The sequence below is a fragment of the Osmerus eperlanus genome, chromosome 4 (genome assembly GCF_963692335.1).
Source record: "Osmerus eperlanus chromosome 4, fOsmEpe2.1, whole genome shotgun sequence".
Lineage (NCBI taxonomy): Eukaryota > Metazoa > Chordata > Actinopteri > Osmeriformes > Osmeridae > Osmerus > Osmerus eperlanus.
Window position 1 is genome coordinate 3589292 of NC_085021.1, and position 14331 is coordinate 3603622.

A 14331-nucleotide genomic window follows, 5' to 3' on the forward strand; every position below is an offset into this window, starting at 1 on the left:
CTTTTTCTGCTTTGCCCGCACAGAGAATTTGGCCCACCAATGAGAAAATGAGCGACGACCGTGCGAACGCGATATTGTTTTTTCCTCGGGAGACATCATGGCCTGCAATGGCAGTTAGCCCTGCCTCTCTCTTCCTCATAGCATTTAAAGCTACAGACACAGAAGGAAAGCTCATTGTGGGACTGCTCGTAGTGGCTGTAATTCTGCACCAAGGCTGAATTTTGGGAAAGAGACTTCAGATACAGTATTAGGTGACCACTAAGGCCTATATAAAAACATCCAAAAACAGCATGCCATGGGACCTTTAATTGCCATCTTTTAAACCACATGCCTTCTTTTCTTTTACATTGATTGGGTTAGATTTACTGCAATAGAAAATACAGTAGGCCTACATTATGAAGTGCAAAATGAATTTACTTTAGATTTCAATGGTTGGGGCACAGATGGGCAGACTCTTGAACTCTTCAGGAAAAATAACGCCGAAATGCAGTCGGGAGTGCTGCTGCGTTACGGGATATGTAGGCTACCTGTCTTTACACTTCGCGTATTTCATACTGTCATTGTGAAGCTTCAATGTTTCGTGTTTGAATAGTTTTGACGCTGTTACAAATTTGGACAGTCCTGCAATTGAAGGCCCACAGAATTTACAGTACCCAGTGCAATACTACTTTTGAAACAAGTATTGCCTTATTTGCCTGGCAATACTACTTTTTGCAGACCTTATGAAGCTTGCGCAAGTTCAGTCAGGCAAGACCGATCTCTGCACTCGGGCTTAATCGTAGTGTACACTTCTCACTCCCCCCGCTAAGAACGCCCTACCTTCCCCCCGTTTCCCTGGTCGGGCGGTCACTAGGGTTCAGGTCGATTAGCGCTCCCGCTATCAATTAATGGTGTCACATGATCCGTGCCTTTAAATATGATTCTCTCCCTCTGTAGTTTGTCCATGCTATCAAGTGCGCGACCTTACCTGTTTTGGTTTTGGAGGCTATGTCAGATTCCGAGTTGGAGTTGTTCGAGGAGGTCGTCCCTGTTCCGGGTTCCGCCTCCCCTGCTGCTCGACGCAGTTCCCGGCTCGCTGCTCGTCGGGGCTCCGACGGGTCTGCGTTAGAGGCGGGTCTGCGCGCCGTGGGCGTCCTTCCAGCGCCCGGGTTGGGGCTTTCCCAGCTCCGCGCCCTGGCCGTAGGGGTGGACTGCGTGTCTCCTTGCCGAGTCCCGTCGCCCGAGGTTCCCCCTGTCTCCTCCGCTGCTCCAGGTCGGAAGCGTATAAGGAAGTCGCGCCGTCCGGAGGTGCTTGATTCGGACGCTGGGCCATCTACCGGCCCTGCCGTCGCTCCTCTGCCTGTTCCCGTTTCGGATCGGCCCGGGGAAGCCCTCTCGTCCACCCTTCTGGTCCTGGCGTCTTCCCTCCAATCCATCGATGCCCGCCTGCGGTCTCGGGAGAACGCCGGGGTTTCCGCTCCCGTGGCTGCGCCGCTCCCAGCCTCGGCGCCCCTCGTGCCCATGGAGGAGCCACTGCACACCCTGGCTTCCGCTGTAGCTGTTCTGTCTGCAGGTAGGCCTTATATCCCTTCGGGGGCTGACATTACCCCCCGCTTAAGATCCCACATCCTGCAAGGCAGGAATATCAATTTGATACGTCTGATCCTCCCCTCGCCCGAGTGTGACGCGAGCGTCTCCACCAGCGATCAGTATAGCACGGTGCTCCGTTCTGCTGACCCCAGGTTGGCAAGGGACCTGTCTATCGGGGAGTTTCTGGTGGCTTTCGGGATCTTCCGCAATGTGGTGTGCTCCGTGTTTCCCCTTAGACGGCAGGAACTAGACGGCTACATGGCTCTGATAGGGGACCTGAATCTGCGCTACGGGAGGAACCTGTTCTACCAGTATCATAAAGAATTTTCGAGCAAGGCTGCTCGCTACGTTTCCCGCTCGAACCTGTTGCTGGACTGGTCCGTGCTGGATACCGAGCTGTTGGTAATGCTGGTCGGGGGCTCCCAGGCCGTGTCTTGCGGTACGTGCGGCGGCTTGGGGCATCCTGCTCCTCTCTGTCCACTGGTTCCGTTTCTCCCGGGGGATCCCGGCTCCCAGCCTCGCGCTCGCGGGCTTGGTGCTGCCATCGGGAAGGCGAACGTGGACGTTCGTGGCCGCAAGCGGCTGTCAGGAAGCCCATCCGTGGTCGGTGTGTCCACGTCGGGGCCGCCCTCAGCGAGGGCGTCGTGGTGGTCCGAACTAACGGCCGAGCACCCATCCACTCCAATAAATGTGTCTGCACTGGCTTTCGAACTCTCGTCGCATCCCGATTCCGTGTTCGTTGATCACCTACTCACGGGGCTGACTCAGGGATTCAGGGTGGGGGTTTCATGTCCGTTGTCGTCTTCCCTTGTTTTGAGCAATCTCCAGTCAGCGGTGCGGGAGCCGGCTGTCGTTTCCCAGCTGCTGGCCAGAGAGTGCGATAAACGCTACGTCATAGGCCCGTTCGACTCGTCCCCTTTTCCACTGTTTCGCAGTAGTCCCCTCGGCGTCGCTACGCGGAAGTATTCCGGTAAGAAACGTCTTATCCTGGACCTTTCTGCTCCTCGCTCCGGTCCGATTCCCGGCATTAACAGGCTTATTCCCCTCGAGCCTTTTTCGCTTCACTATGCCACCGTGGACCACGCCATTAAGCTTATAAAGCTGGCGGGGCCCGGTGCCTGGCTTTCCAAAGCAGACATCACTGACGCGTTTAAGATCGTCCCCGTTCACCCGTCCCAGTGGCACCTGCTCGGGATGAAATGGGATAACCGGTTCTATTTCGCCGTGCGTCTCCCGTTCGGGAGCAGGAGCAGCCCCTCCATCTTCAACCGGGTTTCCGAGGCCCTTTGTTGGATCCTGTTAAACCGGGTCCGGGTCCCCGCGTTGCTCCACCTTTTAGATGATTTTCTCTTGGTGGATCCTCCGTCCGATGCGTCCGGCGCTTCCCTGCTGCTGTTGAAAAATCTGTTCCGCGGACTGGGCGTCCCCCTTTCCGACGAGAAAACTCTCGGGCCGGCCACTCGTCTGGAGTTTCTGGGCATTACGCTGGACACGGTGGAGATGAAGGCTTCCCTGCCGGTTGAGAAGCTCGAGCGAGCTTGCAGCATGGCCCGGTCGCTCGTGGCGTCTTCGGTCATGTCCAAGCGGCAGCTGCTGTCTCTCCTCGGGCACTTCAATTTCGCCATGTGCGTGATTCCCCAGGGCCGCTCATTCATCTCCCGGTTGCTCGTCCTGGCGTCTTCCGTGTCTGGTTTGCTCGATCCGGTGTGCTTGGACGATGGTTGCCGGTCCGACTTATCGTTCTGGCTGCAATTGCTCGAGGGTTGGAACGGCGTGTCGTTCTTTTACGACGACGTCGTTCGGTCTTCGGACTCTCTGCGGTTTTTCACCGACGTCGCGCCGTCCGTTGGTTTTGGGGGGTTCTATCAGGAGCAGTGGTTCGCCAGCCCGTGGCCCCATGACTTCGCTGCGCCCGGTGCCTCTTCCGCCCTGTACGAAATCTACCCCGTCGTGGTCGCTTGTTACCTGTGGGGCCAGTCGTGGCGTCGTAAGCGCATAGCTGTGTTGTGCGATAATCAGGCTGTGGTGAGCATCATAAATAAGGGGCGCTCTAATTGCCCACACATAATGTCATTCATGAGACGCATCACTTGGCTCTCCGTAACTCATAATTTCATCCTCACAGCACGTCACGTGCCGGGCCACGATAATGTCATAGCTGATTCCCTGTCCCGTTTCAATTTTCAGGTGTTCAGGGATCTGTGCCCGTACGCCAGCCAGTGGCCCTTGGCCGTCCCCCCCCTCGCGTCACTGGTCCTAGATTAGAAGAGCACTCCTTGCAGGCATATTTAGAGATAGCCAAGGGTTATATGAGGAAGGGGTTGGCTGCTTCTACCCTTAGATCGTACGATTTCGCTTGGAGAACGTACGCTATGTTCTGTCTGTCTTTGTCTGTCCCGCTGGTACCCGTGTGTGTTAATGTGGTGTGTGCTTTCGTGTGTCACTGCACTGATGTTCGCCACTTCCAGCCACGCTATATTAAAGGTCTGGTTGCGGGTATTCAATTCAATGCCAGATGCCATGATCCTTCGTTCCCCAGCCTTTTCACGAATCCAGCAGTCAAACTCCTGTTCAAAGGCATAGGCAAAGCTTTCCCCGCTAAGGTGGACGATAGACTCCCATTCACTCTGTCTATTCTGCACGCCATGCTCTCGGTGCTCAGACGCGGTTGCTTTTCCCCCTACATCGATTCCCTCTTGGATTGCACGTTTTTAATGGCTTTCTATGGGTTCTTACGGTGCGGGGAATTCACTACTCGGGCAAACGTGTTCAATCCTACCACTGATGTGTGTTTTTCTGACTTAACGTTTCACCCTGATTTCTTCATTCTGCTTCTCAAACATTCCAAAACCGGAGGCTCTTGCTCAATCATCATTGCTAACACGGGTGGTCCTTTCTGTCCTTTCTTATCCATGCTTAGGTACGTAAAGAGGAGGTGCCCTTCCGATCCACTCTCCCCCCTCTTCTTAACCCCTAGCAATAATCCTATGTCCCAATCCTGGTTCAGCCACCATCTAGCGCAGGTCGTAGCCAAATGCAACCTTCCCCCTGGACGGTATTCAGGCCATTCATTTAGAATAGGCGCTGCAACGTCCGCTGCTTTGCAAGGGGTGTCCACTGCGTCTCTGCAGCAGCTGGGCCGCTGGTCTTCATCAGCGTACTCTTCGTACGTTCGTCCAGATTCTGCTGCCATCATCGAGGCCCAAAGATCGCTACGGCCCTAACGGCTCTCTGTGAGTACTTGCAAACAACTGGTGGTCGGTGTTGTTACTGTGTCTCTCGTTAAACTGTCTCGTGTTTACAGGCTCAATGCTACGTTGCCTGCGGATACAGCGACTCGGTTCTGTATGCAAACAGAGGGTCCCTGGTTCCTGCCTCTCTTGCTAGCACAAGTCACGAGGGTGTCGGTCCTCCTACTACAAAGGCTCACGTACACTCCAGCCGGCAAAGGCTGCTCACACACTCAAGGGTTTCGGCCCGGTAGCCTACATAGGGTCATCAGTATGCGGGGACGTCGGTCCTCCAGCCGGCACAGGCTGTTCACATAGACTCAAGGGCGTCAGCCCTATAGCACACTTAGACTCACGTACGCGGGGACGCCGGTCCCCCAGCCAGCGCACAGGCTGTTCACATAGACTCAAGGGCGTCGGCCCCCTAGCCTACATAGGTCATGTACGCGGGGACGTCGGTCCTCCAGCCGGCACAGGCTGTCCACATAGACCCAGGGCTTCGGCCTCTAGCCGACCAAAGCCGAAAAGGCTATCACGTTCACTCCTGAGGGCGTCGGGCCTCAGCCAGCCTAGGCAAACACCGACAGCATGAGGGGGTCGGCCCTCTAGCACATAACTCATTCATGCACTAGGGCATCGGCCTCTGGCCAGGAGGCTACCGCCTTCAATCATTGCTTCTCTTTCCTTTGGGTTCTCGGTATAGGAACATGTCTACGGATCTGTCCGTGCATGGCTTGCCATCTCCTGCAGGTTCCGGCCCGGGTATGTATGCTTTTAGCCTAGGTCCTTCTGTACGCTCTCGCACTGATCACGGTCGCTCCGATCGGTGCGGTGCACCTACGTCGGTCGCTTTCCGTGTCGTGTTTGTGTTGCTTATTCCCCAGCGGTTCATGGTTCCTTCCTGTTGGTGAGTATGTTTTCTTTTTGTTCTGGTCTTAAATTCCTACCTTTTTACTTTTGGGGGATTCTTCTTCGGGCGTTGGGCAGGCGCCCGTTGATCCATATAATTCCCCGTGGGGTTCAAGCTCCAAACACCTTAGTACATTTATTAGTCTGTAATAAACATCTTTCACTCATCCCAGGTCTCTCCTGATTGAAATGAAGCTTGCGCAAGTTCAGTCAGGCAAGACCGATCTCTGCACTCGGGCTTAATCGTAGTGTACACTTCTCACTCCCCCCGCTAAGAACGCCCTACCTTCCCCCCGTTTCCCTGGTCGGGCGGTCACTAGGGTTCAGGTCGATTAGCGCTCCCGCTATCAATTAATGGTGTCACATGATCCGTGCCTTTAAATATGATTCTCTCCCTCTGTAGTTTGTCCATGCTATCAAGTGCGCGACCCTCCACCACCCCGTCGCCGCCCGGTTCCTGTCTCAGTCTTCGGCTCGATTGGTCGTCGGCTGCCGCCACCGCCACCAGTGTCTGGACTCCGTGGGGGATTCTTCTTCGGGCGTTGGGCAGGCGCCCGTTGATCCATATAATTCCCCGTGGGGTTCAAGCTCCAAACACCTTAGTACATTTATTAGTCTGTAATAAACATCTTTCACTCATCCCAGGTCTCTCCTGATTGAAATGAGGTTTAGTTAATTTAGAAGACTTAAGTAAACTGTAATGACAACCACATGTAGTGAGGAATCTGAAGCGAAACGAAAACATTAGACTATTCAATAGGCTACACGTTGCGCTTTGCGCTGGCGAAAAAGTTTGGCAATACTAGAGCTACTTATACGATGGCACCTATGACCACTGGTATTCTTCGAGCCACTGGTTTCGAAATTCATATGTCCGTATCATTCTCACTCACATGCTCCATTTGACATGGCAAATTGTCCGCTTCATTTTAACACGTCAGATTTGAGTAGTTACATATGCGATTGCTGCGTGCATCTTGACGAGAGGTTGATTTTTTTTTAACGTTAGGCTACACCATTCCGGGAGGGGGTCGCGGGGCTGAAGCCAACTTGATGTGTTGAATGCTCAGAGCACGTTTAAAAACATATTCTTAAAATACACATTACTGTTTTAATAAATGCTCATAATAAATGATAGCATATTGCTTAAAACCTAAGGTAAGCACAAAAATAAGTGATACATTTGCGAACCATTAAAAATTACGGTCGCAATGGCATTTCAAAAGGTCGCAAATGCGACCATTTCAGTCGTAGTATAGTGCCCTGCTTGAGCCACTCCTTTGTTGCCTTGGTCGTGTGTTTTGGGTCATTGTCATGCTGGAATATCTATCCACGACCCATTTTCAATGCCCTGGCTGAGGGAAAGAGGTTCTCACCCAAGATTTGACGATACATGGCCTCGTCCATCGTCCCTTTGATGCGTTGAAGTTGTCCCGTCCCCTTAGCAGAAAAACACCCCCAAAGCATAATGTTTCCACCTCCGTGTTTGACGGTGGGGATGGTGTTCTTGGGGTCATAGGCAGCATTCCTCCAAACAAACACGGGGAGTTGAGTTGACGCCAAAGAGCTTGATTTTGGTCTCATCTGACCACAACACTTTCACCTAGTTCTCCTCTGACAAGTCAATGATGTTCATTGACAAACTTCAGACGGGCCTGTACATGTGCTTTCTTGGGCAGGGGGACCTTGCAGGCGCTGCAGGATGTCAATCCTTCACAGCGTAGTGTGTTACCAATTGTTTTCTTGGTGACCATGGTCCCAGTTGCCTTGAGATCATTGACAAGATCCTCCCGTGTAGTTCTGGGCTGATTCCTCATCGTTCTCATGATCATTGCAACTCCACAAGGTGAGATCTTGCATGGAGCCCCAGACCAAGGGTGACAGTTATTTTGTGTTTCTTCCATTTGAGAATTCTTGCACCAACTGTTGTCACCTTCTTACCAAGGTGTTTGGCGATGGTCTTGTAGCCCATTCCAGCCTTGTGTGGGTCTACAATTTTGTCTCTGACATCCTTGGACAGCCTTTGGTCTTGGCCATGGTGGAGAGTTTGGAATCTGATTGAGTGATTGCTTCTGTGGACAGGTGTCTTTTATACAGCTGAGTGCTCCTAATCTCAGCTCGTTAGCTTATAAAAGACACCTAGGAGACAGAAATCTTTCTGATTGAGAGGGGGTCAAATATTTTTTTCACTCATAAAAATGCTAATCAATGTATACAAATTTTGACATGAGTTTATTTGGATTTAATTTTTGTTATTCTGTCTCTCACTGTTCAAATAAACCTACCATACAAATATAGACTGATAATTTCTTTGTCAGTGGGCAAACGTACAAAATCAGCAGGGGATCCCTCACTGTAGCTAGTACTTCTCACGTTTCCTGAAACACTGTCATTGCCCACGGTGAAAACCAACAACAGACAATCGGCTGATATCTCCAAAATGAATTACTTACTGTGAAAGAAATGTTGGGCCTATGTACAATGAATGTGTTTTAAGAGAAGTTTACAATTGGATAAAAAGCTTGATACAATGAATGTTGATTCAACTCCATTTGGCAGAGATGCCACCTGTAGTTTTATGACACCTAACTAGGAGACGTGAAGTCTAGAGACGGGACGTCTGGGTGACCTGGGAGAGTTCTTGTCACCTAGGGAGGAAGAGACAGTTGGTCTGAAGACAATGTGGATTCAACTGTATTGCTCTAAGGATTTAACCAATAATAGAAGAGATTTGGTATAGCTGCATGTCTGTAGGATGAGTTTTGAGAACTGTCGTATCTATAAAATGGTCTGTTGAAGAATGTTCTTGGAGGTTCAGGGCCATCAGCTGGGTAGTGCTGGTGGGCTGGATTCTTCTGGTTCCATTCTAGAATGCTAGATGGAGCTGTATGGAATTGTCTTTGTGTTATTGTCTTATGTTTGTGTGTCGATGATGTTATGTTGATAACGTTATTATGTTTACGTCATACGTCAAATAAACATTAACTCTGCACTTCTCCCGACTTCAGCTTTACGATTGATTCTCTCAAAAACGTCCACGACATTTACTAAGTTACCATTCAACTAAAAACATTAAGTTATTAGTTAGTGTACAGACAGGGTTTTTCCTGCATAGAGAAAATTTAGGCGCGCACCAAAGCCGTTTTCCCGAGTGCCTATGACAAATCCCGAGCGCCTAAGGCAAATCATCACGCGTGTTCATCACGCGTGCAATGTATGTCGGCGAATATGTTCTCCATAGTATGTTTCAAGTAGGTTACAGCCGTTCTGTTTTGATCAATTGTAATCGAGTTGATAAGCGTGTCTTGTCTGATCAATACGCAACTGTGAGGTGCGCGAATGGACAGAGCGGACAGTAAACTGTCGTTCCTCTGCGAGGGCCAGCCCGACGTGCACGAATACACCTGTACAAATGCAAATTAAATTTCCACTCAAAATGCTGATTAACGATTTACAATGCAGCCTCCATTGGTAGGCTATTCTTAACCTGGAATGATAATATATAGTGTAGGCCCAAAGAAAATAAAAGAAAATTGCAAAACACCTGGAATAAATACATTGATTAGAAAATATATATAAAGTTCTATGTGCTCGCTATAACTTCTATTGGAGCCGTCATCGCAATTAATCACTCGTGCAGTGCATGTCCGCGAATATGTTTAATAGTAGGTACAGCCGAACCCTCGTTCTGTTTTGATCAATAGTAATCGCGTTGATAGAAAGATCGAGTGTGTCTTCTTGTCTGATCAAGACGCAACTGTGATGTGCGCGAACAATAGCTTGCTTCTAAGCAAGCACCCAATTATCAACTTGCGGAATCCTGACTTCATCAGTTGGCGGTTAGATAGTTAGATAAACAGTTAGATAAACTTGAATTTTATAATTTGTGTGTTCCATTTCTGACCACTGGTTCTAGATTCTATTGATATACATTTCAGTAGTTTGCATAAAGCAGGGCTCGACAATAACGATGGCCCGGGGCCAGTAAAAAGTAACGTTGGGACAGTTAATCTAGCCACTCACTGGCCCGATCGGGCCACTGCAAATTATTGATTGAAAAAAAAATTTGCATTGTAAAAGTTCACATCCTTCATATGTTTTGCTAAATGCATAAATAACTTCAGCTCGTGGGGCGCACAGTTGGCAAATCAAGAGTTGAGTAGTGAGTGACGAGTGGTTGTCAAATTGTAATTCTCTAATCTCGATACATTTTTTTACAACTGGCGCGAGACGATAAAGTGAAGATGGCAGCAAAGGAGAGCTACGAGCTCAAATGGAAGCAACTTTTTTTAATGGAACGAAGATGCACTGTGTCGTCTGTCGTATGTTCCCGTCTAAAGCATACAAAATTGGATCTTTTTACACAGGCACCGACAATTTTTCGAAAACAATTCCTGACCAGCCATGCTAGCAGACAGCACCTGGTTTGCGTGACAGCTAAGCGGATGGTTGACAATCCATCTTCCAGGCCGTTGACCATGCTGGTCAGGAATTTAAATGTAGATGCCCATCGTGTTATTGCACGACTTATAACAACGGCATATCACGTAATTAAGACGGGCCAGCCGTTCACCTCCTTCCCCCAGGCTATTGAACTGCAGCAGAAGAATGGTGTCGACTTGGGTACTTAGGGCCTCATTTACTAACAGGATTGCGCCCATTTCAGGCGTACAATAGCGGGTAAAGACATAAAACCGTATTTACAAAGGCAGCGCACTTGAGTAAAAAGGGTATAAGGGAAAGTGGGCGTGTGCCGCAAAGAGATGGGAGGAGAGGTGTATTTCTTCCTTGTAACATGTTTATGTTACAAGGAAGAAATACCTTCTTTTTCTTTTCCTCGTATCACCCATGGTGGCAGTAACATGCAGGCGATTTCTCCCGTCTTTTAACGGCACGCTAATTAACACTAAAGGGCGGAGTAAGGCGCTGATTCCCCGACGAGGATCTGGTTTGATAAATACCACGCAAAATGCGGAAATACACCGTGCGCTATTTGCGGTTGGGCAAAGGCGCAGATTAAGCTGCGGTCGCAATGTTAGTAAATGAGGCCCTTAGTATCATACTGATGAAATTCTATGGAAGCTTTTATATATTAGCATTGAGGGACCAGAGGTTTCAGTTTCAGCCTGACAGAGTTGTGCAGCGATGGCTGTCAGCAGGGAAGAGAGCACGTCATGTTTGAGGTTAAAAGTCAATTGTTTTGCTGACTATTACCTTTTTATTTTTTATCACTAGAAATGTGATTTCATTTTTGTTCTTTTTATATCCAGTATGTGTTTAATAAATGGTTAAACATGTTAACAGAATAACACAACTTAGAAGTCTTTGGTTTTGTTGTAACAATGATAAATTACAACTTTTGGAGGGGGGGCCAGTAAAAATTGTCTTGGGGCCAGTAAGTTTCAAACCCACTGGCCCGGCGGGGCCAGTGCCAATTTTTTTTTATGTTGAGCCCTGTAAAGAGGTAAACCTTGATCATCTTTGAACCATACATGAATGTTGTATTGTTATAATCTGAAGTTTAAGCATTCCATGGACATTTGAAATAACGGAACTCAAAGCTAGCAGCCACTTCACACCTCTAGGCAAATCTCAGGATGACGCCCAGGTGGGGAATAACTGACCAATGACCACATGGATACCCCCCTGTTCTTTGGAGTATAAAACCCCCAAACGTACAATCACCCCCGCTTGTTCGTAGGATTAAACTGAAGTGAACGCGTCATTTCTGCCTATTCCTCTAAACCTGCACTTTCACTGAGCGCACGGAAGTTTGACGAGATATTCCGCTTTCTATTCGTGGACATAACGAACCATTGACTCCTTTCTTCAAACCGACAAAAGTAACTGCGATTTGCAATATTTCTTACTTGTGACATATTGGCATGTTGTGATTTCATTGTTGATGTTTGATTGTATTTTACAAATGATTTAACCTAACCATCGTTAGGTCAGTTGCCATTGATCGTCCATTGTTGCTATAGAGGCCTACCTCTTCCTCTCTACTTTCTCACTATTTCCCTTTGCCCTCCCCACGCGCTCTCCCCACGCGCTCTACACAGCCATTGTGTAGCTCGCTCTCATTAGAATCTAGGCCTACTGTACTGCTTTAGCCAAACTAACCCATAACTTATCTGGTATTTGTTCATTATAATTACATTTTCCTAAATAAATCATTGTGTATAATACTCACGTATCTCTCAAGTTATCTGATCTGCTCTACTTTCATAGAATTCACTACTTCAGATTAGACTGATTATTACGAAGGCTATTATTCAATAAAGGTTTCCCCAGTCCCTTTTTAACAAATCCTGTCCCGTTAACTAAATACTTTATTCTAGATTAACCCTTGTGCTGCCTTCGGGTCACATGACCCAAAGGTTCACAACGAACCATCGTTGTGTTTACCCAATTTTAACCAATACAAAAACAAATAAATAGCATTTTCTTTTAACCTTCAATGTGGGGGGTCTGAGACAGCCCGACGGTTAAAAGAAAATGCTTCACTTTGTTTTTGTATGCGGTAAAGTTGTCGCAATACGACGGTGGGTCACAATGACCTCAAGATAACACAAGGGTTAAGTATTCCTAATCTTAAACGTGTATACCCCGCTACAGACAACAGACGTACATTAGTTATTTTGCTGCTGCTCAACAACGAAAACGGAGATTGCCAAAGTAAGGGAAAGTTGCTAGATTTGTCGCTAGATAAGATTTTTTGACGCTAGGGAAGGTAAAAAGCTACACTGCCTCTGTCGCTTTCTCTCAAAAAAAGATCGACTTTTTAAAACTGTCAATGACCCCTTTAATGCGTGCAGGTTGTATACCGGCAGTTTCTTAATCTTAAATGTAACATTGCGGTTTAAACAAGATGATCCTTTGCAGTTCAAACTTTTTCCCAAAATGTTTATAACAACTACCAATTTTAAAGGGGTGATTGACTGTTTTTTGGGGGTATTTCACACTGTTGCTTAAGGTCTCCGACTAGGGTATGTAACATTGGTTGTGCTGAAAATGGCCCGGATGCTGTTCTATGCCCCCTGATGCTTCCAGTGAATTTGTCCCGGGAAAAAACAATAGGTTTTTCTCCTTTTATGGTATGCTCATGAATATATAGATGAGCTGCGCGCTGATTGGTTGGTTTACGAGTGAAGCTGCGAAGCAAAGACGCAACGCGGCCAACAGCACTCACTGAAACAACGAAGGTGGAGACTTGAAATAAAAACATACAAATAAATCTATTGTGTCTACACAACACTTTTCAACAGATTGACTAGATATCATTTGAAATGATTACGTTAGTTGTTTCCACTTCTGTTGTCGAAGCAAACAGGATCGCCTTAGGTGGGTAACATTAGCGCTACAGCTTAGCAAACAAACTATCGTGATTCAACTCAGTTTCAGTTAGCTCTAGCTATATTGCTGAAAAATAGATCTGGACAAACATGCATCTTGAATTGTAGATTTACATGACAACAGAGGTTATTTATTTAAATGAAACACAGTCAGGAACATGAAATAACGTTAGCCCCATTGCCAGTAAACAAAATCATCACACATTCTACCGATGTTAGATACAGGCAGGATACGTTAGCATTGCTAATAATTGTTAGCGACAACATCATACTACAGCTTGCGGCTGTGATGAACATAAGGTCGGAACAGCACCTCTTTTCAGCATCAGCTTCATAGCAAATCCTGGTTTTCAAAACTGTCCTCTGTGAAATGGTTCGAGCAAATGTGTAATTGAAGGTCGAACTGCACAGGGATCTTCTCATACTATGAGAAGATCCCTGTGCAGCTGTGATGTTTGTCTATGAGTCATAGACAAACATCACAGCCCGTCGAGTGTTTGTTTCCTTAGGAAGACTCTGAAAAGTGTCAGCATTCCCTGTATAGGCTGGAACACTGCATTTACGACCGTAGTCCATTTTCAATATCCTTGAAAAACGTTCTTCTTTGTAATTCCGTTGAAGTACTCAGAGCAACGCGCAGCAAATTTTGGGGCGTGACAAAGGTACAGACCAGAGCCAAAAAAGGTGGGGCTTTTTCAAAACCTACCGTTTTACAGCTACATTTTTTAATTGTGATAGGAAAGAGGTGTCAATGGGCTTTGGGTTTCACTGTATGTCCATTTTACCCACTGAACTGTCGTTATTCAACTGTGACAAGGTAAATTCGGTTCTGCAATCAATGACCCCTTCAAACAAAAGTTTAAACTTTATTTAATGCACTTTCATCAGTGCCTGTAATACACCTGTGTGGAAGCATCAGTACTTATGTTTTTCAGGTTTTCTTCCTCTAATTTGTCTTTAAAGCTTTATTTCAGATTTTCCAATTACTATGATCTGGTCTACAGATTTATCATCAAAACCCAACAGAGATGTGGCTTCAGGAAAGCAGTGAAGAAGCCGGAGATCAAGAAAGGGAATGTAGAGCAGCTGAGCAACTTACCGGCGGAGTCAAGTGAAGGACTCATCCATAGGAGGGGGGCCTCCCCCAATGTGGAGTCACATGCCCCCTATACACATCCCAGGGTCTTAAACAGGCTGGTCAAGCCCCTGTTTTTCTCAATAGGGGTATGGTTAGGTCTACAATATTTAAATGAATTATCCAGTATCAT

General features: G+C 47.5%; 1 protein-coding gene across 3 annotated transcripts in view; it reads left to right on the forward strand.

The window, feature by feature from the left end:
• Nucleotides 1-14331, forward strand: part of LOC134018191 (presenilin-associated rhomboid-like protein, mitochondrial) — a 100174-nt gene that overhangs the window by 47051 nt on the left and 38792 nt on the right. Inside the window, exon 2 of one of the 3 annotated variants that reach the window (XM_062458074.1) lies at nt 14068-14287. In XM_062458074.1, the coding sequence (XP_062314058.1) occupies nt 14068-14287 (220 nt within the window). Of the gene's footprint in view, nt 1-12541; nt 14288-14331 lie in introns of those variants that run through there. The other 2 variants (XM_062458075.1, XM_062458073.1) reach the window with 2 other exon arrangements.